General features: G+C 36.8%; 2 protein-coding genes across 2 annotated transcripts; both read right to left on the bottom strand.

The window, feature by feature from the left end:
• Window positions 1–15,379: 15,379 nt before the first annotated feature.
• On the bottom strand, window positions 15,380–16,846 carry LOC113360420 (ATP-dependent DNA helicase pif1-like). The gene is made up of 3 exons (XM_026603929.1): window positions 16,540–16,846; window positions 16,010–16,443; window positions 15,380–15,865 (listed from the first exon to the last, which is right to left on the bottom strand). The coding sequence occupies exons 1-3, from the start codon at window positions 16,844–16,846 to the stop codon at window positions 15,380–15,382; spliced, it is 1,227 nt and encodes a 408-aa protein (XP_026459714.1).
• A 72-nt stretch (window positions 16,847–16,918) lies between these two features.
• Window positions 16,919–18,070, bottom strand: LOC113360419. The gene has a single exon (XM_026603928.1). The coding sequence runs from the start codon at window positions 18,068–18,070 to the stop codon at window positions 16,919–16,921; it is 1,152 nt and encodes a 383-aa protein (XP_026459713.1).
• Between the last annotated feature and the right edge of the window lie 4,438 nt (window positions 18,071–22,508).

Here is a 22,508-nt window from a genome sequence, read left to right as displayed (position 1 = left end):
TTGAACCTAGGCGTAGCAAAAGGGCTAGGATTGCGACAGATTATGGTTCTGACTTTGAAGTTTATACCCTAGAGGAAGACCCTTCTAGTCTTCAAGAGGCACTTAATTCTCCTGAATCCGGTTTTTGGCAAGAAGCCATAGATAATGAAATGGACTCCCATAATCTTAATAGAACTTGGCACATAGCAGATTTACCCCCTGGTTGCAAAGCAATAGGTTGTAAATGGGTACTTAAAAGGAAGTTGAACCCTGATGGTACAGTAGACAAACACAAAGCTAGGTTGGTAGCTAAAGGATATAGACAAAGAGAAAATGTAGATTTCTTTGATACTTATTCTCCTGTTACAAGATTTGACTTCTATTCGTGTTTTGATTGATGTTGTTGTTGTGCATAATCTTTTTGTTCATCAAATGGATGTTAAAACAGCTTTTTTGAATGGTGAATTAGAAGAAGAAATTTACATGGAACAACCTGAAGATTTTGTTGTTCCTGGTCAAGAACATAAAGTGTGTAAGTTAGATAAGTCACTGTATGGTCTGAAACAAGCTCCTAAGCAATGGCATGAAAAATTTGATAACTTGATGACTTCACATGGTTTCAGAATTAATGAAAGTGACAAATGCATATACTATAAGTTTGAAAATAATACATGCATCATGATTTGTTTGTATGTGGATGATTTGCTGATTTTTGGTTCACACTTGTTTGTGGTTGAAGAAACTAAGAATATGCTTAAGTCTAACTTTGAAATGAAAGATTTGGGTGAAGCTAGTGTAATTATGGGAATTAAGATTACTAGAACTAATGATGGCATTTCTTTGGATCAGTCTCATTATATTGAAAAGATTTTAAAGAATTACAACTATTTTGATTGTAAACCTATGAGTACTCCTTTTGATGCTAGTGTTAAACTGTTTAAGAATACTGGTGATAGCAATAGACAATCTGAATATGCTAGTATAATTGGTAGTCTTCGTTATGCAACTGATTGTACCAGACCAGACATTGCATATGCAGTGGGGGGTTTATGCAGGTTTACCGGTTGTCCTGGTTTGGAACACTGGAATGCAGTTGAGAGGGTTACGCGGTATCTTAAAAAGACCGTTAACCTAGGATTACACTGTAAGAGATTTCCTGCAGTCCTTGAAGGATACAGCGATGCTGATTGGAACTCTCTTTCAGATGACTCCAAGTCCACTGGTGGATATTTGTTTAATATTGCTGGTGGCGCTGTGTCTTAGAAGTCAAAGAAACAGACAATTCTGGCTCAATCTACGTTGGAGTCTGAATTGAAAGCACTAGCAGCATCTAGTGAAGAAGCAGGATAGTTGAGAAACTTGCTTTCTCAAATTCCTGTATGGGATAGACCGGTACCAGCTATTATGATCCATTGTGATAATGAAGCGGCAGTTGCAAAAGTACATAACTGTTTTTATAACGGCAAGAATCGAAAAATGCGTCGAAAGCACAGCACAGTTAGGGAGTTTCTTACAACTAGTGTTGTACGTGTGGACCATGTTCAGTCGGAAGAGAACTTAGCTGATCCTTTGACGAAAGGATTAGCTAGGGAAAAAATATTATATACCTCTAAAGGAATGGGACTTTTTCCCACTAGAAGTTGAGTCATTTTGTGATGGATACCCACCTAGAAACAGGTTCAAAGGGAATAACGATTCACAAATGATATGGAGATAGAATCATGCATCTTTCCCATGGCATGATATCCTGAAGCGGGTTAAGGTTGAGTTCTTTAACTCTTAATGAAGTCTATAGCTCTGTATAGAGGGGGGGTACCAAGATACAGGAGTACTTTTGATAGACTCACCTATGTGAATGAGAAAGTGTGGCCGCTTTCTATGAGAACATGGGTAGTTCTCTAGAACATTCATTGAAACTGGGATAGGCACAAGGCCGTAATGTGCTTGCATTTAGGACTTTACTCTTATTACAATTTTGTGTGTATTAAGTAATTCGTTTTCTCCATAGAGTTCAAAGTCATATGTTCACTCTGTGTCAGAGTTCGGAGAATTTAATACTATGTAAAGGTTCAAAACCGAAAGGTACCTTTGCTTATGCACATAACTATACGGATCTTGCTCAATGATTTTAAAAAATATAAGTGGGGGATTGTTGGGATATATGTTTTAAAATAATTATTTTTTACATTTATATCAACAATTCGAGCTTGGCCTAGTGGTTAAGCATTTTGGGCCCGGAGGGATAGGTCTCAGGATCGAATCCCTCCCCCTACTGATGGGTGTATATATATAAATAATATATATAACATTAGTCTGGGAGCAGGGCCTTGGGGGTCTTGGGAGGTCTCTTGAATTTGGAAAGTAGTTTTTGCTCCTTTTAAAAAGTTCTTTTTCAAAACGTTTTCACAGGTTTTAATTACAGATTAAATAGTATTTATTCTGGCATAAATTACTTGGCCGTTTTTGGACTGTTACACAGGATTTTATGGAGAATATTAAAACCAAAATTTATTCCCATTAATTTTGTCTTAATTGCGAAGGCTATAATAAGCCAGTTTTGAGAAACAGAAAGGTAAGAGTTTTCCATATACTGTTTTTTTGAATCAAGAGACCAAGTTTTCTCTGAGCAAGATTAAAAGAGTGAGAGTGATCGATTTCTCACTGTGTGCGTGAGAGATCGACGAGAGTTTTTCTCGGTTGTTTTATCCTGGGGACGTTGTGACAAAGAAAGACTCCTTGCACAAAACTCAAGGCAGAGCCACGAAACGTCTTAAAGAGAGCGACCTGGTCGTGACTCAGCCGCAATCCAGTTTTTGTGTTTAACCTTTGTTTTGCAGGAGTGAAATCAACAATAGTTCTAACAATTTTAAGACGTGTCTTTCTGCCATGGAATCTGAAAAGAATAACGCACAAGCTAATGCTACTGAAAGCGTTATAATTGCCATGGTTTCTGATCCAGAGATTCACATGGTTGGTGGAACTGATGGGTGGTGGATGGACAGTGGTGCTTCGCGCCATTGTTGTTTTCATAGGTCCCTATTTAAGAGCTATGCAGAAATCAAGGATAAGAAATGTTGTTGGGAGACTCCCATACCACTAATGTGAAAGGTTCTGGTACGGTAGAACTGAAGTTTACTTCTGGGAAGACAATTATGCTGAAAGATGTCCTCCACACTCCAGAAATGAGAAAGAATCTTGTTTCCGGCTATCTTTTCAACAAGGATGGGTTGTATCAAACTATTGGATCTGATGTTTACACAATTACTAAAAACATAGTGTTTGTAGAAAAGGGTTATGCTGCTGATGGAATGTTTAAGCTTAATGTTGAAATGAATAAAATTACATATTCTTCTTATATGGTGTGTACATTTAATGTTTGGCATGCTAGACTTTGTCATGTGAACAGTAGATCAGTATATACCATGAGCAAGCAAGGTCTTATTCCAAAACTTTCCATGCATGATTTTGAAAAATGTGAGTCTTGTAGTCAAGCAAAAATAACCAAGAGTTCTCATAAATTTTTTGTTAGAGAATCTGAGCCTTTAGAGTTAGTGCATTCTGATTTGTGTGAATATGAAGGTATATTAACCAGAATTGGAAAAAGATATGTGATGACTTTCATTGATAATTATTCCAATTATACCTATGTTTACTTGCTAATTCATAAGAATGAAGCTATTGAAAAATTCAAGGTTTTTATTGTTGAAGTTGAAAATCAATTTGGTAGGAAAATTAAGAGATTTCGTAGTGATAGAGGAACTGAATATGATTCTAAACCATTCACTGAAATTTATGAATCTTCTGGAATCATACATGAAAAAACTGCTCCTTATAACCCTGAAATGAATGGAAAAGCTGAAAGAAAGAATCGTACTTTTACTACTCTTGTAACTGCATGTTTGTTGAGTTCTGGTGCTGCCCTTCATTGGTGGGGAGAAATTTTGTTGACTGTTTGTTATGTTTTGAATCGTGTTACAAATTCAAAAACTAAAATTTCACCATATGAACTTTGGAAAAACAGAAAACCAAATGTATCTTATTTTAAAGTATGGGGTTGTTTGGCTTATGTTCGTATTCCTGATCCTAAAAGATCAAAACTAGCTAGTAAAGATTATGAATGTGTTTTTGTTGGGTATGCTCAAAACAGTAAAGCTTATAGATTTTTTGATCTTAATAATAAAGTTATTATTGAATCTATTGATGCTGATTTCTTTGAAGATAGATTTCCTTTTAAATCTAGAAATAGTGGGGGTTCTCTACCTAGTACGAGTTCTGAACTTAGAATAGAAGAACATAGAACTGCAGAAACTAGAGACGCTGAAATTGAACCTAGGCGTAGCGAAAGGCCTAGAATTGCGACAGATTATGGTTCTGACTTTGAAGTTTATACCCTAGAGGAAGACCCTTCTAGTCTTCAAGAGGCACTTAATTCTCCTGAATCCGATTTTTGGAAAGAAGCCATAGATAATGAAATGGACTCCCATAATCTTAATGGAACTTGGCACCTAGCAGATTTACCCCCTGGTTGCAAAGCAATAGGTTGTAAATGGGTACTTAAAAGGAAGTTGAACCCTGATGGTACAGTAGACAAACACAAAGCTAGGTTGGTAGCTAAAGGATATAGACAAAGAGAAAATATACATTTCTTTGACACTTATTCTACTGTTACAAGATTGACTTCTATTCGTGTTTTGATTGTTGTTGCTGCTGTGCATAATCTTGTTGTTCATCAAATGGATGTTAAAACAACTTTTTTGATTGGTGAATTAGAAGAAGAAATTTACATGGAACAACCTGAAGGTTTTGTTGTTCCTGGTCAAGAACATAAAGTGTGTAAGTTAGATAAGTCACTGTATGGTCTGAAACAAGTTCCTAAGCAATGGCATGAAAAATTTGATAACTTGATGACTTCACATGGTTCCAGAATTAATGAAAGTGGCAAATGCATATACTATAAGTTTGAAAATAATACATGCATCATGATTTGTTTGTATGAGGATGATTTGCTGATTTTTGGTTCAAACTTGTCTGTGGTTGAAGAAACTAAGAATATGCTTAAGTCTAACTTTGAAATGAAAGATTTAGGTGAAGCTAGTGTAATTCTGGGAATTAAGATTACTAGAACTAATGATGGCATTTCTTTGGATCAGTCTCATTATATTGAAAAGATTTTAAAGAAGTACAACTATTTTGATTGTAAACCTGTGAGTACTCCTTTTGATGCTAGTATTAAACAGTTTAAGAATACTGGTGATAGCATTAGACAATATGAATATGATAGTATAATTGGTAGTCTTCGTTATGCAACTGATTGTACCATACCAGACATTGCATATGCAGTGGGTTTTTATGCAGGTTTACCAGTTGTCCTGGTTTGGAACAATGGAATGCAGTTGAGAGGGTTATGCGATATCTTAAAAAGACCGTTAACCTAGGATTACACTATAAGAGATTTCCTGCAGTCCTTGAAGGATACAGCGATGCTGATTGGAACTCTCTTTCAGATGACTCCAAGTCCACTGGTGGATATTTGTTTAATATTGTTGGTGGCACTGTGTCTTGGAAGTCAAAGAAACAGACAATTCTGTCTCAATCTACGATGGAGTCTGAATTGATAGCACTAGCAACAGCTAGTGAAGAAGCAGGATGGTTGAGAAACTTGCTTTCTCAAATTACTGTATGGGATAGACAGGTACCGGCAATTATGATCCATTGTGATAATGAAGCGGCAATTGCAAAAGTACATAACTGTTTTTATAACCGTAAGAATCGACAAATGCGTCGAAAGCACAGCACAGTTAGGGAGTTTCTCACAACTAGTGTTGTACGTGTAGACCATGTTAGGTCGGAAGAGAACTTAGCTGATCCTTTGACGAAAGGATTAGCTAGGGAAAAGATATTATATACCTCTAAAGGAATGAGACTTTCGCCCACTATAAGTTGAGTCATTTTGTGATGGATACCCACCTAGAAATAGGTTCAAAGGGAATAAAGATTCACAAATGATATGGAGATAGAATCATGCATCTTTCCCATGGCATGATATCCTGAAGTGGGTTAAGGTTGAGTTCTTTAACTCTTAATGAAGTCTATAGCTCTGTATAGAGTGGGTTACCAAGCTACAGGAGTACTTTTGATAGACTCACCTATGTGAATGAGAAAGTATGGCCGCTTTCTATGAGAACATGGGCAGCTCTCTAGAACATTCATTGAAACTGGGATAGGCACAAGGCCGTAATGTGCTGGCATTTAGGACTTTACTCTTAGTATAGTTGTGTGTGTATTAAGTAATTCGTTCTCTCCATAGAGTTCAAATACATATACTCACTCTGTGTCAGAGTTCGGAGAATTTAATATTATGTAAAGGTTCAAAACCGAAAGGTACCTTTGCTTATGCACATAACTATACGGATCTTGCTCAATGATTTTAAAATATATAAGTGGGGGATTGTTGGGATATATGTTTTAAAATAATTATTTTTTACATTTATATCAACAATTCGAGCTTGGCCTAGTGGTTAAGCATTTTGGGCCCGGAGGGATAGGTCTCGGGATCGAATCGCTCCCCCTACTGATGGGTGTATATATATAAATAATACATATAACATTAGTCCGGGAGCGGGGCCTTGGGGGTCTTGGGAGGTCTCTTGAATTTGGAAAGTAGTTTTTGCTCCTTTTAAAAAGTTTTTTTTCAAAACGTTTTCACGGGTTTTTATTACAGATTAAATAGTATTTATTCTGGCATAAATTACTTGACCGTTTTTGGACTGTTACACAGGATTTTATGGAGACAATTAAAACCAAAATTTATTCCCATTAATTTTGTCTTAATTGCGAAGGCTATAATAGGCCAGTTTTGAGAAACAGAAAAGTAAGAGTTTTCCATATACTGTTTTTGTGAATCAAGAGACCAAATTTTTTCTGAGCAAGATTAAAAGAGTGAGAGTGATCGATTTATCACTGTGTGCGTGAGAGATCGACGAGAGTTTTTCTCGGCTGTTTTATCCTGGGGACGTTGTGACAAAGAAAGACTGCTTGCACAAAACTCAAGGCAGAGCCACGAAACGTCTTAAAGAGAGCCACCTGGTCGTGACTCAGCCGCAATCCAGTTTTTGTGTTTAACCTTTGTTTTGCAGGAGTGAAATCAACAATAGTTCTAACAAAAATTAAAACGCTCCATTGATTTTAGGTATTGGCAAACTTTTGCTTAGACTTAGTTGTCTTTTTTTATTTTATTTTTTTGGCTAAAACTGCGGATATTGAAACTTCGGGTGCTTAGTTATTTTAAGTTGATTTTCTTTTTTATCTGTAAGCATATGTTGTTGGCTTCATCCTAGTCTTTATTGATTTAGTAGCTCCTACATATTTGAAGTGCAACAAGTGTTGCACACTTGCACTATGGTCTTGATTGGGTATTACTTATATTATATCCCAGTATCCCATGTGATTTGGAAATGGAATCTGTTGTCTTGGCTCAAATGGAAGAGAACATTGTTTTCAACCATGTAATTGTGGGTTCGACTCCCATAGATGGCATTCTTACTTGGGTTGGTTGGGCAGATTAACAGTGATTTCATTGTTTGGTCGGTTGGAGAAGATTTTTAGAAGAATTCTCTCTGATTCTCTCTCGAAGGGTAAACCTTCAGGTGACTGCTAAGATTGTTTCAACGCGATAGCAGAGTAACTGAAAGGATATCCTAGCTTTGTTGCAGCGGAAAAATAGTTTTGATATAATCAAGGCATTCATTATGCAATGCTATTGAAGTTCAGGAAATGATAAATCATTACCCTCACAACTTAAAGGTTATGTCCGTATGATTATTATACTATATGGTATAATTTGATACTTCTATAATTTGCACGCCATTAACTTTCTTCTAAGATAACTTACTATGTGAATAAGTATAATAATATGAATGTAACAAGCTAGATGGATTAGTTGGTAAGGAATCCATAATTCATAATCTAAGCTTTTATTATTTGGGATGACTTCGATGTTCTTCTTTAATATTTAGACTGTCACTAGGAGATGAAGATACTTAATTTTACAAGGTAAATAGTATATAAAGAAGGTTGAAAGATCTATATTTATTGTGCATTACCTTGGAAATCTTTTGGACATGAAATTAAGAAACATAGGTCATTTGTCATTCAAGAGGTGAGAGAGTTGCAGGTAAGGGGGGAGAACATGACCCAAAAAATTTGGAATGAAAATAGAACTCAATTATACAAGTACGAAATCATTCTTTACAGAACGAAAAAAACAGACTCAGTTCTTTTCCAAAAATTACAAAATTCACTATATATGGGTTGCAGGAAACAAAACTCTCTATTAAAGCAAAAAAGAAAAAAAAATATACAAAAGGTTAACACAAGGTACATGATCATATGTTTTCGGAAGAAGTTGGATCTCCATAATTTTTAATTGATGTAAAACAAATCATGCGGACGTTGTTCCTTCCAACCTAATATCTCATGAATATTTAATATGGATATTGTTCTTTTCATTGTCACATGTTGATGACCGTTACACATACTTACGATGTGTCAAGCATTAACGCAAAATAAAAAGATGGATGAGAGGATCTTGATCTTTGCAAAGATAACAGTCGGTCCAAGGATAAATAATGGGTTTTATATTTTGTTATATAGTTAGGGTTGCTGTGTAGGCCTAAAGTGTGCAAACTAAAATGAGAGTTTGAGCCGGAGCCGTAAGGCCCCGATAATACGTAGTATATATACAAGTCGTATCGTCTGTATTAAGAAATCTCAGATTTCCTTCCTAACTCATTTTTTGGTTTTATACGATTCCTTCTTTAATTAACAATCACTTTCCTGATAGAACTCTCTTTTTTTTCTTTTTTTTTTGTTAAAGGGAAAGCTAAACTTTATTAGGGGAAAGATGACCATGGTCAAACATCCTTGATTTCGGGTCAATATGGGTGGGATTAACATTTTCTTTTTTAAAACCCTTCGGTCACACGTTACGTTATCTTTTCCAGGTGTTTTTTTTTTGAAGAGTTTTGATCTGAATCCTGATTTGCGAGTTTATGTTTTTCATCCAATCTTTAAAACGGAATAAACTAAAGATTCTAGCCAATTTCACATATAAAGGATCAAAGATATTTGTTAGATGATACAAAAGAACTTTGCTTCAAAAAAAAAGTACAAAAAACACTGGAAATTATACCAAACAGTGGGTTTGCCCTGTTAATATGGAATCTTCTGACACAAACGAAGAACTTATAAAACAATCTCATAAACATGTCCTGAAAATCAACCCAAACACATTCTGAGTCTTTCTTCTCAAGCAGCGGAAATCTGCAAATCATTCGCATTTACATTCACAGAACCATTCGACTTACACCAGTATGATCATCTGCGTTGCTAATTCTCTTGTTAGGACAAAATCAATGCTCGAACCCTTAACACATAAATCAAATATGTAAATCTGCGTTGCTTCATTCTTTGGGGATGATTTAAAAATTGTAGGAAGAGAGGAAGATAAATCAAATATAATTAGGATGTTAACAACGATGAGCATATCGTCGTCAGCATCTTCACCATCATCTTCTGTAAATTTTAATCAATATGAAAAGGTCTCCATCATATCCATAGTTGGTATGGGGGGACTTGGAAAGACTACTCTAGCACAGTCGATATACAATGACAGATCAGTAGAAAATCATTTCATCAAAAAATTGTGGGTCTGTATTTCTGACGATTTCGATGTGTTTAAGATTTTAAGAAACATTATGGAGTCTATCACTGATTTGAGATGCGAAGATTTCTCAAATGTTGATATTTTGGTAAAATAAGTTAGAGAAAAATTGGAAGGAACAAAATATTTTCTAGTGCTAGATGACCTGTGGAATGAAGATCCCATGGAGTGGAGTAAACTTAAGAGTGTGCTAGACGTCGGCTCCGTTGGAAGCAAAATTATAGTCACCACACGCAGCCAAAAAGTTGCATCAGTGGTGCAAGGTTTAATTCCTCCTTACAATCTAGATGTATTGTCAGAAGCTGAGTGTTGGTCTATTATGAAGAATATAGCTTTTTCTCCGGGTGGAGCATCAGAGACTCCAAATATGAAAGATATTGGAGAGGAAATAGCAAGAAAATGTAGAGGTTTGCCTCTTGCTGCAAACTTTTTTGGTTGTCTAATGCACTCGCAGAGTGATGAAAGACATTGGTTGTCGATCAGGGACAACAAAAGCTTAGAAACACCAGAAAATCATACTGGCGGAATCATACCAATACTAAAATTGAGTTATGATAATTTACCATCCCATTTGAAACAATGTTTTTCGTATTGTTGTTTATTTCCCAAAGATTGGGTAACAGAGAAACACTAATTCGATTGTGGATAATGGCAACTGCAAGATGAAACTTAGCTTATATAAAGACAACTCTCTTTATTGATGTTTAGAAAATCTCTCAAAACTAAACACAAGCTCTAATCTTGCTCATATGATCAACCACAACTTTGGTGATCATATATATATAGAACTATGAATTCCTTTTCCTAATCCTATTACCTTATTACATGTCTTTCCTTTTCTTAGAACTAGATGACTTCTAATTCCCTTAGGATTACATCAATTTCCTAATCTTGTCCTAACCAGCTTGTTAATGACTTCTATGTTGAAGTTTAACCAACATTCTCCCCGTTAAGCTTCAAACTTACCCGTGACATATCTTGTACTCCAATCAGTTGTCTCATTTCTTCAAACTTGATCCGAGCTAATGCCTTTGTCAATATATCTGCTTTCTGCTCAGTTCCCGGTATGTGTTCTACGTTAATGACCTCCTTCTCGATGCATTCTCGTATGAAATGATACCTTTTGTGAATGTGTTTCGTCTTCCCATGAAACAATGGATTTTTAGTGAGTGCAATTGCAGACTTATTATCAATCTTGATGAGAACTTTTCCAGGTTCACTTCCTTTGATTTCACCCAACAATTCTTGAAGCCATATTGATTGTTTAGTTGCTTCTGTTGCGGCCATGAACTCAGCTTCGCATGATGACAGAGCTACTGTGTCTTGCTTCTGTGAGCACCATGTAATAGGTGCTTCTCCTAGATAAAATATATGACCAGTTGTACCTTTTCCATCATCTTGGTCAATATTATGACTGCTGTCAGTATACCCAACAATTTCTTTTGATCCTCCTCGACCATACTTCAATCCACAGCTGATTGTTCCTCTTAGATATCTCAATATCTGCTTTATTACATCACCATGAGACTTGTGTGGACTCTACATATAACGGCTTGCTACTCCCACAGAGAAAGCCAAGTCTAGTCTTGTGTGTAACAAGTATCTAAGGCATCCAACATTTCTTCTATAACTCGTTGGATCAATCTCAGCTTCTTCTTGTGCCTAAAGTCCAAACTCCATTGGTATCTTAGTTGGATTACAAGTTTCAAGTTCTGCTTCTTTCAGAATTCTCCTTGCATAAGCTTCTTGTTTAATCTGAATCCCATCTACTCCTTGATGGACTTCTATGCCAAGGTAATAAGTGAGTTTTTCAAGGTCTGACATCTCAAACTTTGATGACATTTCTCTCTTGAACTCATTGATCACCTTAAGGGAGTTTCCAGTCAAAAATAGATCATCTACATAGACTGCAATCACAAGAAGCGTTCCCTTTTCTTCTCTTCTGTATACTAATGTTTCTTTAGAGCACTTAACAAATCTGATTTCTCTTAAGATTTGATCTAACTTTGTATTCCAGGCTCGAGGAGCTTGTCTTAGACCATATAGAGCTTTTGATAACTTATAAACCTTATGCTCTTGTCCTTTTACTTCAAAACCTTCTGGTTGTTCAACATACACGTCTTCTCGCAATTCACCATGTAATAATGCTGTCTTAACGTCTAAGTGGTGAATTTCCCATGAGTTTGATGTTGCTTCTGCTATTAAGAGACGAATTGTCTCTAGTCTAGCAACTGGTGCGAAAACTTCATCAAAGTCTATGCCTGATTCTTGAACGTATCCCTTAGCTACAAGTCTTTCCTTATATTTGTTGACAGTACCATCAGCATTCCGTTTTATTTTGAAGATCCACTTAAGACCAATCACTTTTACCCCACCTGGCTTATCAACTAGAAACCAAGTCTTGTTTTTGTTGATTGAAATAATTTCTTCTCTACATGCTTGTGTCCATTTAGTCGAGACCTTTGCTTCCTGAAAATTCCTTGGTTCATCATTAACAGAAAGTAGCATAATCTCACATTCTTCTGCAGCTTGAAGAACATAATCTCCAGGTACTGTGGCTTTTGTATCTGTCTTGTTGATTTTCACAGTGGAATGGGTTGAGTTATTTCATCGATCTCTTCTTCTTCTTCTTCTTCTTCTACTTCTTCGTTATTCTCAGTGTTTTCATTATTCTCTTCTTCTTCTTGATTAACATCATTGTTTCCATTGGTATTGATGATTATGGGTCCTTCGCCTTCATCAATTACTTGACCCCATCTCATGTGAAACATTCCTGGATCCCTACTTGGTCCATCATTAGTTTCTTTCCAGTTCCAGTTTGCTTTTTCATCGAACACCACGTCGCGACTTACTACCACTCTGAATGTTGTTGCTTTTGGAAAACCTTGACGCGTTTGTTTCCCAACTAAACATGATACACAGATCCTTGATTCATCATTTATTTGTGGTATCCCTCGAACCATCTTGTTCTGAGACATAGTTTTTAAGGTTCTGAAACTTATGTGTCCTAACCTTGCGTGCCACTTCCATGTTTGATCTTCCAGTCTCATATCCAGACACAATTGCCTTCCAATCATGAGACTTATCTTGTAGAGTCTATTCTGTGAGCGTGAGACTCTAACTAAAAGTCTTCCACTTGGGTCATGAACTGTTAGATAATCTTGTCGCATTCTAACATCACATCCAACTTCTGTAGCTTGTCCTAAACTTAGAATGTTGCTTTGTAAGTTTGGGATGAAGTAGATGTTTGTGACAAGCTTCTGTTCTCCGGTCTTGATCTGAAATAGAATTGATCCTTTCCCTTCAATTTCTACAGAAGATCCATCCCCAAACTTCACTTGTCCTTTGATTTTCTCATTGAGTTCAGAAAAGTAGTGTCTCTTACCAGTCATGTCATGTGATTTATGGCTCCATTATATAAATACCAGATTCCTTCTTCTCCATCCTTTGATTCGTAGTTTTTTGGTATTAGTTTCCCTTCGTTTAAGAATACAACTTCGTGCATGAAAAGAGTTGTATCTGCTTCCCTTGTTTCATTATTGTTTGCTTCTTCCATCTTTTGTATTCTTTCAGGGCATACAGAGGAGAAGTCTCCTGGTTTATCACATCTGTAACAAATAATGTTTGATATATCCTTCTTTTCTTTCTCTTGGTTTTGATCATTCTGACTTTTTGTTCTATCTTGTGAGTTAAACCTTCCTCCCCTTCCTCGGCCTCTGTTTACTCTACCACCTTTTCCACGACCTCTTCCTCTTATCACAGAGTTTTGTTGGTAAGAGTTTGTGTAAAAGAGTTTTTCTTGAGTTTCTCCATTGTTTTCTTCATCAAGGATTCTCTCTTCATATGATTTCAATCTTCCAATTATATCTTCATAGCTAGTCTTCTTTAAATCTAAGACTTGTTCGAGAGAAGCTATGATATGAATATACTTGGATCTTGGTAAACTATTGAGAAAATTCTTTACCAGTTTATCTTCATCAATGGATTGTCCAAGTGACGCAGCTTTTGAGGCTATCTCTGATAGCTTTCCTGCAAAGCTATCAATAGTATCAGTGTCTTTCATCTTCACTCTTTCAAATTCAGACATTAAGGTTTGCAGACGGGCTTCTTTAACTCGATCAGCTCCAAGATTACGTGACTTTATTGCATCCCAAATTTTCTTTGAAGTTTCCTGTTCACCAACTTGTAGAACAAGACATTCTGGTATTGCTTGAAAGAGTAATCCAATGGCAACATTGTTTTTGTCTGATTCCAATGTACCGGGATCAATTGTTTCCCAAATTTTGTGGATTTTCATCAGTACCTTCATTCTCATGGCCCATACTGTGTAGTTTGTGGCGTTGAGGATTGGAACTTGTATTGATGGTGGCGTGAACTGTTTTACACCCACAATGGTGGTTTCGTTTTCCATGGCTCAGAAACAAGCTCTGATACCAATTAATGGCAACTGCAAGATGAAACTTAGCTTATATAAAGACAACTCTCTTTATTGATGTTTATAAAATCTCTCAAAACTAAACACAAGCTCTAATCTTGCTCATATGATCAACCACAACTTTGGTGATCATATATATATAGAACTATGAATTTTTTTTCCTAGTCCTATTACCTTATTACATGTCTTTCCTTTTCTTAGAACTAGATGACTTCTAATTCCCTTAGGATTACATCAATTTCCTAATCTTGTCCTAACCAGCTTGTTAATGACTTCTATGTTGAAGTTAAACCAACAGTGGATGGCCGAGGGATTCCTTCATTCATCTACTGGAGGTAATCAAAACTCTCTCGAAGATATCGGTAATGATTATTTTCTTAGTTTGTTGTCTATCTCTTTCTTTCAATATGTAAAAAAGGATGACTTAGGTGACATTACATCTTTCAAAATGCATGATTTAGTACATGATCTTGCGCTAAGCGTCGCTGGCAGTCATGAAGTCACAATTCTGAACGCAAATGAAATGGAAAATAATATGTCTCAAATTCGTCGTCTACAGTTACTAATGAAAACAGAAGGGGTATCGGAAACATTTGCCTACGTCTTTAACAATGCAAAAAAACTGCGGACAGTTTTTGGCCCTTATAAAGGGTTTTCTTACCCGAGTCCGCTTAGTAACAAGCGTCTGCGTATAATACATCGGCTTGCTAAACAATAGAAAAAGAAATATAATATAATCCAAAAAAAATATATAATATAATCCAACGATAAAGATATAATATGGAGATTTACTTAATTATTCAGTATCTAAAATTTATATTAATTAAAGATTTAATACCTAAATAATAATAGGATTAAACATTAACCGAAAATACTTAGACAAATCCCTCAACTTTTTTAGAGTTTTGTTTATCGTTCATTTGTTTAATAAATCACAACAAAACATCCTGGAATACGACATTAGTTGCCTTTAAACCGTCTGATTCATCTTCGGGTAGCACATTTATTCGTCTTGCAGCGGTGCACCTTAACAAAGCAACGTAGAGTTGGCCGTGACAAAACACAGGTGTATTCAAGTCAATGCCAACGTGTTGCACCGACTGTCCTTGAGATTTGTTTATCGTCATTGCATACACCAACCGAATCGGAAACTGGCGTCTCAGCATATTTATGTTCAACTCTGAAATATTGGGCTGGAATGATATCCTATGCAACATTACTTTTTCTCCGATCTTGCTCTTCTTTCACGTCAGAATTTTTGCTTGTATAAGATACTTCCCGCAGTGCGTCACCAACAACCTTGTTCCATTGCAAAGTCCCTCCGAGGGAGCGAGATTTCTCATCAGAATTATCGGACACCCAACTTTAAGTTGTAGTTTGAATAAAGGCATTCCTGGAGGGTTTAGATTTTGCAGAAATTCATTGCTTATAGGTGGTATCCTACCACTTTCTTCAGGAGTCAACCTATAAGCTGCTAGATATGTGTGTGTATCTCCGTCCAAAAAATTAAGTGCCTCGACATTAATCTCATTAACATCATCATTGCGTGCCGTGAGAATCATTCTGTTAGTTAGTTCCTCCTCCGAAACTTGTTCGTAACACGCCTCATCCCCTCTCCAGATTTGTGTTTTTGTGAGGCAGGGATAGAGCTTTGTTATTAGCTCTCTTCTGGTTTTACATACGTTCACAGCCGATGGCAGATCAACTTTGTCGACTGGTTCGGAACCGACCTACAAAACGTAAAATAAGATAAGAATTTTAATCAGTTGTGTTAATATAATATAATTTCCAACTATAATCGATCATGGTTACTTGAGGTACTATCACCAATTAACCGAATCTAAGATGTACGGAGAGACAGCAAAGATAATTACCTTGAGTAGGAAATCCGCGTACGCTCGATTTTCCGGTTCTTGCATATCCATCCGCATATTCTTGGTGAGTGTCAAAACCTTTATGTTATCCCATAAATAAGATCTTCGGATGCACGCCCCCACTATTTCTGCCCGGACTCCATTCGGTATCACTGGCAAAGTCTTCCTGAAGTCTCCTCCCATGACGACAGTCACACCTCCGAAGTCATCTTTCTTATTTTCATGAATATCCTGGAGCAACCTGTTTACCGCCTCAATACAATGTCTATGCTGCATCGGCATCTCATCCCATATAACCAAAGTCGCATGTTTTGTAAATTCAGCTTCTTCTTTTTGTTTAGCTATTGAACAATCGTTGGTGCTTGTTATATCTATAGGAATTCTGAATGTTGAATGTGCAGTACGGCCTCCCTCCAAAAGCAAGGAAGCTATTCCTGGTATATGTAAATAAATGCAATTTAATAATCAAAATTAGATCAATATAAGAAATGATTTGTAAACACAGAATATTAAGAAATGAGATATATTACCGGACGATGCAACAGTCAAAACAATGTCTCCCTTCAAACGGAAGCTCGCAGCAATGGCATTGTAGACAAATGTCTTTCCTGTCCCTGTACTACCATTCAGAAAGAATTTAGACCCGTCTTTTCGCTCCACGGAATCTGTCACCGCCTTGAAAGCCGCAAGCTGATCCTCATTCAATTTAGCAATATTCTGCTTAAGCTGATCCTTATCTATTTCTGTCATCATTTGCATATGCTCGCGTATGTAACGGTTTCCATAAAGATTATCCCAGTCAATCTCAGACTTAGGCATCGAGCAGAAATGCGTCATATCCTTCTCTCCCTCACGCAGCAATTTATCAATCAGGTAAAGTCCGTAGTCTTCAATCTGCTCATTTGTTGGTTATGTGATGCCATACTTTCTTTTAATAACGTGATGTAAATCATCGCAGATATGCATCTTGAATTCTCTCCATAACAATTCTAGTTCAGCTGGATTTCCATCCGACAGGATTATCTGAAAGAGGTTTCTCATCTGGCTTCCTACCTGAACAGTTGATGCCTCCCTTAGGCAATTTACAAATTCGTCGTCGCTCTCTAATAACCCAAGATCAATGCATGCTTTTTTGTAGGTTGGATGTAGCACGCCATTCACAGTCCTCAAATGTTCGAACGACCTGGCGCCCGCTACAACAGTCAATAGCAATCTCAAGTAGAACAATTCACCGGCGCTCGGAGAGACAAAGTACATTCTAGATATCGCAAACTGTTGTTTCCTTACTTCCCATCTAGATTTATCTGCTTTCCATACCATATGATGCGGAAATTCTTGATATGTGTATGCAGGTGCATCGGGATTCTCATCATAGTACTCAAAGTATTCCATCAGTTTAGATTTATAATTCTCAGCTGTCTGTGTAACTCCTTCGGTCGATGCTTCGGATTCATATACAATTCTCTGCATACCTTTAAGGTGTATTGCCAACCTTTCCACGTGGGGCCTTTCTTTGTGCACACGGTGCCCAAATAGATGCCAAACATCTTCTGGGGGACCTATGTACCTTGCGTAAATGTATATTTGTATCTCATCAGCCGATCCAACCACAAATGTTGTTTTGTCATACCCCTTGTATATGTACTTGTTGATGTACTTGACCGCCCTTATCCCAGCACATACCTCGACGTTTATATGGCAACTAAACGTCCGCAGCAAATGCGGGTTGTAAGGTACAACGTCAATGTTGGTTGCCTTACGCCCACCGCGAACATCCACCTCTACGTCGTTATTCCTGCGACGATAAAACGGATATCCACCTCCGTCCAAGCAAGTCGTATCGTTATAGCTCTTAGGATAATGTTTGGTGCATTTTTCTTTTTTCAAGCAAGGCGATTCTTTATTCCTGTCACCACAGGGTCCGTGGACCATGCATTTTCTAACCGTATCAAACAGGACCGGGTCACTCTGCTCGTCGGGAAATTCAGCTGACACGTATCTATCTACCTGGTCAACTGTACGTATTTTCTGCGACTTCTCAAGATATATAAGTAAATGCATATGAGGCAATCCACGCTTCTGAAACTCAATGGTATACACGTACCCGGCCACATCCCCAAACACCTTTTTTTCGACTATCACAACGCCTTTCTTTTCATCTCAAATACTCGCGCAACTAAATCTGGACGGTCAGATGCAGTCTGGTGAGGAAAAAGTGCTTCTTGTATCTCTGTCCAGTTCAGATTCGCCGTCATGGTAAGAAAGATATCCGGATGATGATTATGGCGCGTTATTGCCATGGAGTCCTGATAGATCTCATGCATCTGCCTTGGTCCTCCGACATGCGTAGACGGAAAAACACACGGTGTACCCCCTTGATCCGGCGATATCCCATCCTCCTTCATCTTGATTATCGAACTGTAATTATCCGCACGCAACTTATCCTGATTGAACCTTATCCAGCCTAAACGGTTCTGTTCGGTCGAAGCCCAAGCATCCACCACGAATTCCTGGAAAAGTTTACACCCCCTAAGAATACTTAAGTATTCCAGCACGCGAGGAAATAGATAATAACTATAAAAATCCATCAGGGATAGACTTTTATTGCCAAAATTTTTAATACTTTCCTCCCAGAGTCTTAATTCGCAGATCCAACCCAGCTCACCATAAGGAAAGAACAACACATAATGCAGCGGCAGATAAAGAGGATGGCATTCGGTTATCCTTGTCCAACTGTGACCCTCTTTCAGGTGTAATATAATATCGCGAGTCCTTTGTATGTCATTCTCTTTTTCAGGTACGATAACCGACACTTCCTCCACAATTGGTGCGTTGTACCTTCGCTGGTCGGATTCTGAATTAAAATGCAAAGATACCTTTACCTTTTTACCGGGTACATCTGGTATGCTCTCCAGTATCTCTTTCGCCTGAACGTACTTGGGATAGAGTCTATTGCTAGATCTCAAGGTATCTTGTATAATACGTAGCACTTCACGTTCTAATTTGGGAATATCTTGTTGTTGTATATCCAGCGCTTTCTCCGGATCATAAAAGAATAGCTGTGAATAGCTTGCCTTATTCTCCTCCGCAGGTACCAAACAACTGCTATAATGCCGCAGCTCTCCATGTATCGAAAAATTTTCAGGACCACCTCCCTTCTTAGCTCTATTGTCATACTGGCACCCAAGACTCGTAAAGGCGTTTGCGGAATCATATCTCCTTAAATTTTTCCTGAACATCTTTGAACTATTGTCATCCCCTTCGAAAAGTTCCCTTATTTCCGGAGGAGGCTCACGAAGATCCGGCAATCTAACTTTTCCGTTTCTACAACATCTAGTAAAAACAGAATTCATCAAAGAGGAATCGCTCCTTCGTTCGTCGATCCAGTGCAAAGCGCCATACCAATTACACTTATGTTCCATCTTCCCCAGATAATGTCGGCCGAACTCATCCAAGTCTTTGCGTCCTATTGATGTTTTTTTGGTAGAGGATAAAAGCACCGAAGTTTCATTCAGGAGTTTTTCATCATATGATGGGTAGTAGTCACTGTAATCGCCAGACGATGTATCCTGAGGCGGAATAGACCTGTTCAAAAATAGCCACATCAAAAAGAGCTAAATCTCTATGTAAAGTTTTAAAAGTAAATTTTAGCCATAAAATTTATGTTAGAATTAGTATAATTACATATCATGGTCGTTTTCTTGGGAGTCATTCTTTTTTGAACCCACGTGCTTATTCACAACTTCATCTTCCATACCCAACTGCATAATAAATTAATCATCGGAACCAATAACTACGATTAAAATTGCACAAAAAAAAATAAACAAAGCTAAATCAGAACAACAAAGTATTGTCTTAGATAAAAAAAATCTTCAATTTCATCGTTTATTACCTGGTCAGCACACGCAGCATCACTACCCATATATTGTGCACGACATGTTGCTTCATCACCCTCATATTGACCACCGAATGGACCCTCCGCAGCTTTTCTCATCCTAGTATGCTTACGAAGCTATTACAAAAATAATCCACATTAATGAAAGCTCTATATATAGTAATAAAACGACGTATCTTGAATGACTTACGATTCTGAAATAAAGCAAACAATCATTAAAAAGCGATTGTTGGTTATTTTCTTTCCTTCCTTTTTTCTTCTGTTTTAAACATAATGTTTAGGATGCTATTTTACTCTGACATTTACTCTTTAGTTCTCTTAAACATAATCTTTATCATACGCTGAATTCGGCTGATCTATTGTTTATGTAAATATGTTATTGTACTCTTATTTTTAGTTGATATATGGAATGATAAACATGTAACAGAATGGATGCAGGCACTAATGATTGATGGTATTTTTCAATGATGTTGTAATAAGATGATTCGTTCACTCAGATTTGCTGAGAATTTGTTTTAAGACTTAATAAAGAAAATAAAGAGAAATATATATACACAATTTTTCACAAGATGAAGAGACGCTGAGACGCGGGATTCCACTGCTTTTCATATTGTTATGGTTCAGTCATTAACTCTAGAAAATATAGCTCAAATAAAAGAAGTTGTGACTCTATTTCTTTACCAAAAATAGATTTCGTAAAATATTATTTGTAAGTTAAAAGCATGACGCATCTAAAGTATTTAGAACTAAGCATGCGGCATCTAACAAAATAACAAATAATTAATAGAAATCATAAAGCAATTAAATCTATCAAAAAAGTCAATAAAAGAATTAATTCATTTACCACAATCATGAAAAGTTGCTTCCTCCGTTGTCCCAGTGTTGGGGTTTAGCTTCTCATGATAAATACACACTCAAAAATATAATTTATAGCTCAAATGGTGTTTTTATTAAAGAAAACTAATAATACAATGAATCTGCAACGATGTCTCTCTATTTTCTTCCCCAGACTCTCGATGTCCCCTCTCTAGCTCCCGGGAATCATTTATATACCCAACAGTCAAGAAATATTTTGAATAAATGCTCATAATCTCCTCAGTAATGACATTAAACTCGAGAATATTTTATTTATTCTCACGCGATTCTGAGTTGGCAAAGAAATCTCTTTTAATCAATATAATATAATCCAGAGAATAAAATCTTCTTGTTTTAGTCAAGTATCTCCCATAATAAACACAACATATACGTACTTCTCATTCTTGTTTTGTCGACAATAAATGGAGATTTTCCTTTTTATCCGAATCTGAATATGTTACCCTTCCTGTTTTAGTCAAACAGGGTAATGCCAACTCATTCCCATGCAAAACTCTCCAAATCAGCACGTATCTTCATGAACAAAACCTTGAAAATATCTTCACAACTGTTTTCTTCAAACCAAGAATATATCCTTCCTTTTACGAATCAAAGGCAATTATTGCCCCTGTTTTACTGTTACAGCTCATCACCGACCAATCCGTGCCACAAATCTCCAAAAAAAAGTCTCATAAAATTATAACCAAAAATACGCTGTTGAAGCCAAAACTTTCCCGCCAAATTCTGTTCATTCCGTGGAGAAGAAGATGGTTTTCCCCCTAACAGAAATGGGGTGCGAATATCCATGGAGTGTGCATAGTACATAGGGTGCCCCTTAGTAATTGAGGTGCCCCTTAACCAACACTGAGAGTTCGAATAACACGTGTCCTCCGGGGTGCAAAAACCACTTTTCGAGCAACTTTTTCCACATAAGTGTTTATTGGCCAAAAATACCTACAAGGACATAAAATACCATAATTAATACATAATCGAGCACTAACAGTACAGAACATTGAGAACAAAATAGACACAAAGATGCGTCTATCAAATACCCCTAAACTTATTATTTGCTAGTCCTCGAGCAAAACTAAAAAATAAAACCGAGTTAATCTCGGGTGGGTTTATCAGAGGTGTACCCACAAAAACCATGACTTCTAATTGGTCACAAGTATCCAAAGAGCTAAGAGGACATACATATTCTCAACCTATCTCCAAGTACTTAGAATGCCAGGGAAATTAAAGGTGTCAGATCTAAAGCTGATTGAAGAAAACGGGACACATATCTTCAACACTACTAGATAAAGAGGTATCCGCTACACAGCTAGATAAACATTGTAAGATACGTCCGCTGCTTTACAGCTGGATAAGATTAGGAGAGAGATAAAGATGAGAGGGACATCTGCTACACAGCTGGACTAATTACGTGTGATGAGTTAAACCAGTGCTAGAAAGATCTTGTGCCAGATTGAAAGCGGACTAACAAAGCAACCAAAATGCATGTTTCTTCGACTCTCTCATAGTGCTCAGTAGAAACAACGTCTTCTTCGGTCTTCATTTGTTGATGATAAACTCTCGAACCTCATAGAACCTTGACAATTAACTCTTCTCTTCGATTTCTTGCTTGACTTATAAATTTCTACTTCCTTATGGCCTTATTGAACAAAAAGAACGTAATGACTTTAAAACTTGGATTTTATTTTAATTTTTTTTTAATTTTTTTTCTTTTTTCATTTTTCATTTTTTTTTTCATTT

The sequence above is a fragment of the Papaver somniferum genome, chromosome 3, assembly GCF_003573695.1.
Source record: "Papaver somniferum cultivar HN1 chromosome 3, ASM357369v1, whole genome shotgun sequence".
Classification (NCBI taxonomy): domain Eukaryota; kingdom Viridiplantae; phylum Streptophyta; class Magnoliopsida; order Ranunculales; family Papaveraceae; genus Papaver; species Papaver somniferum.
The sequence above is the reverse complement of the archived record's forward strand: the minus strand, read 5'-3'. Positions and strand labels throughout refer to the sequence as shown.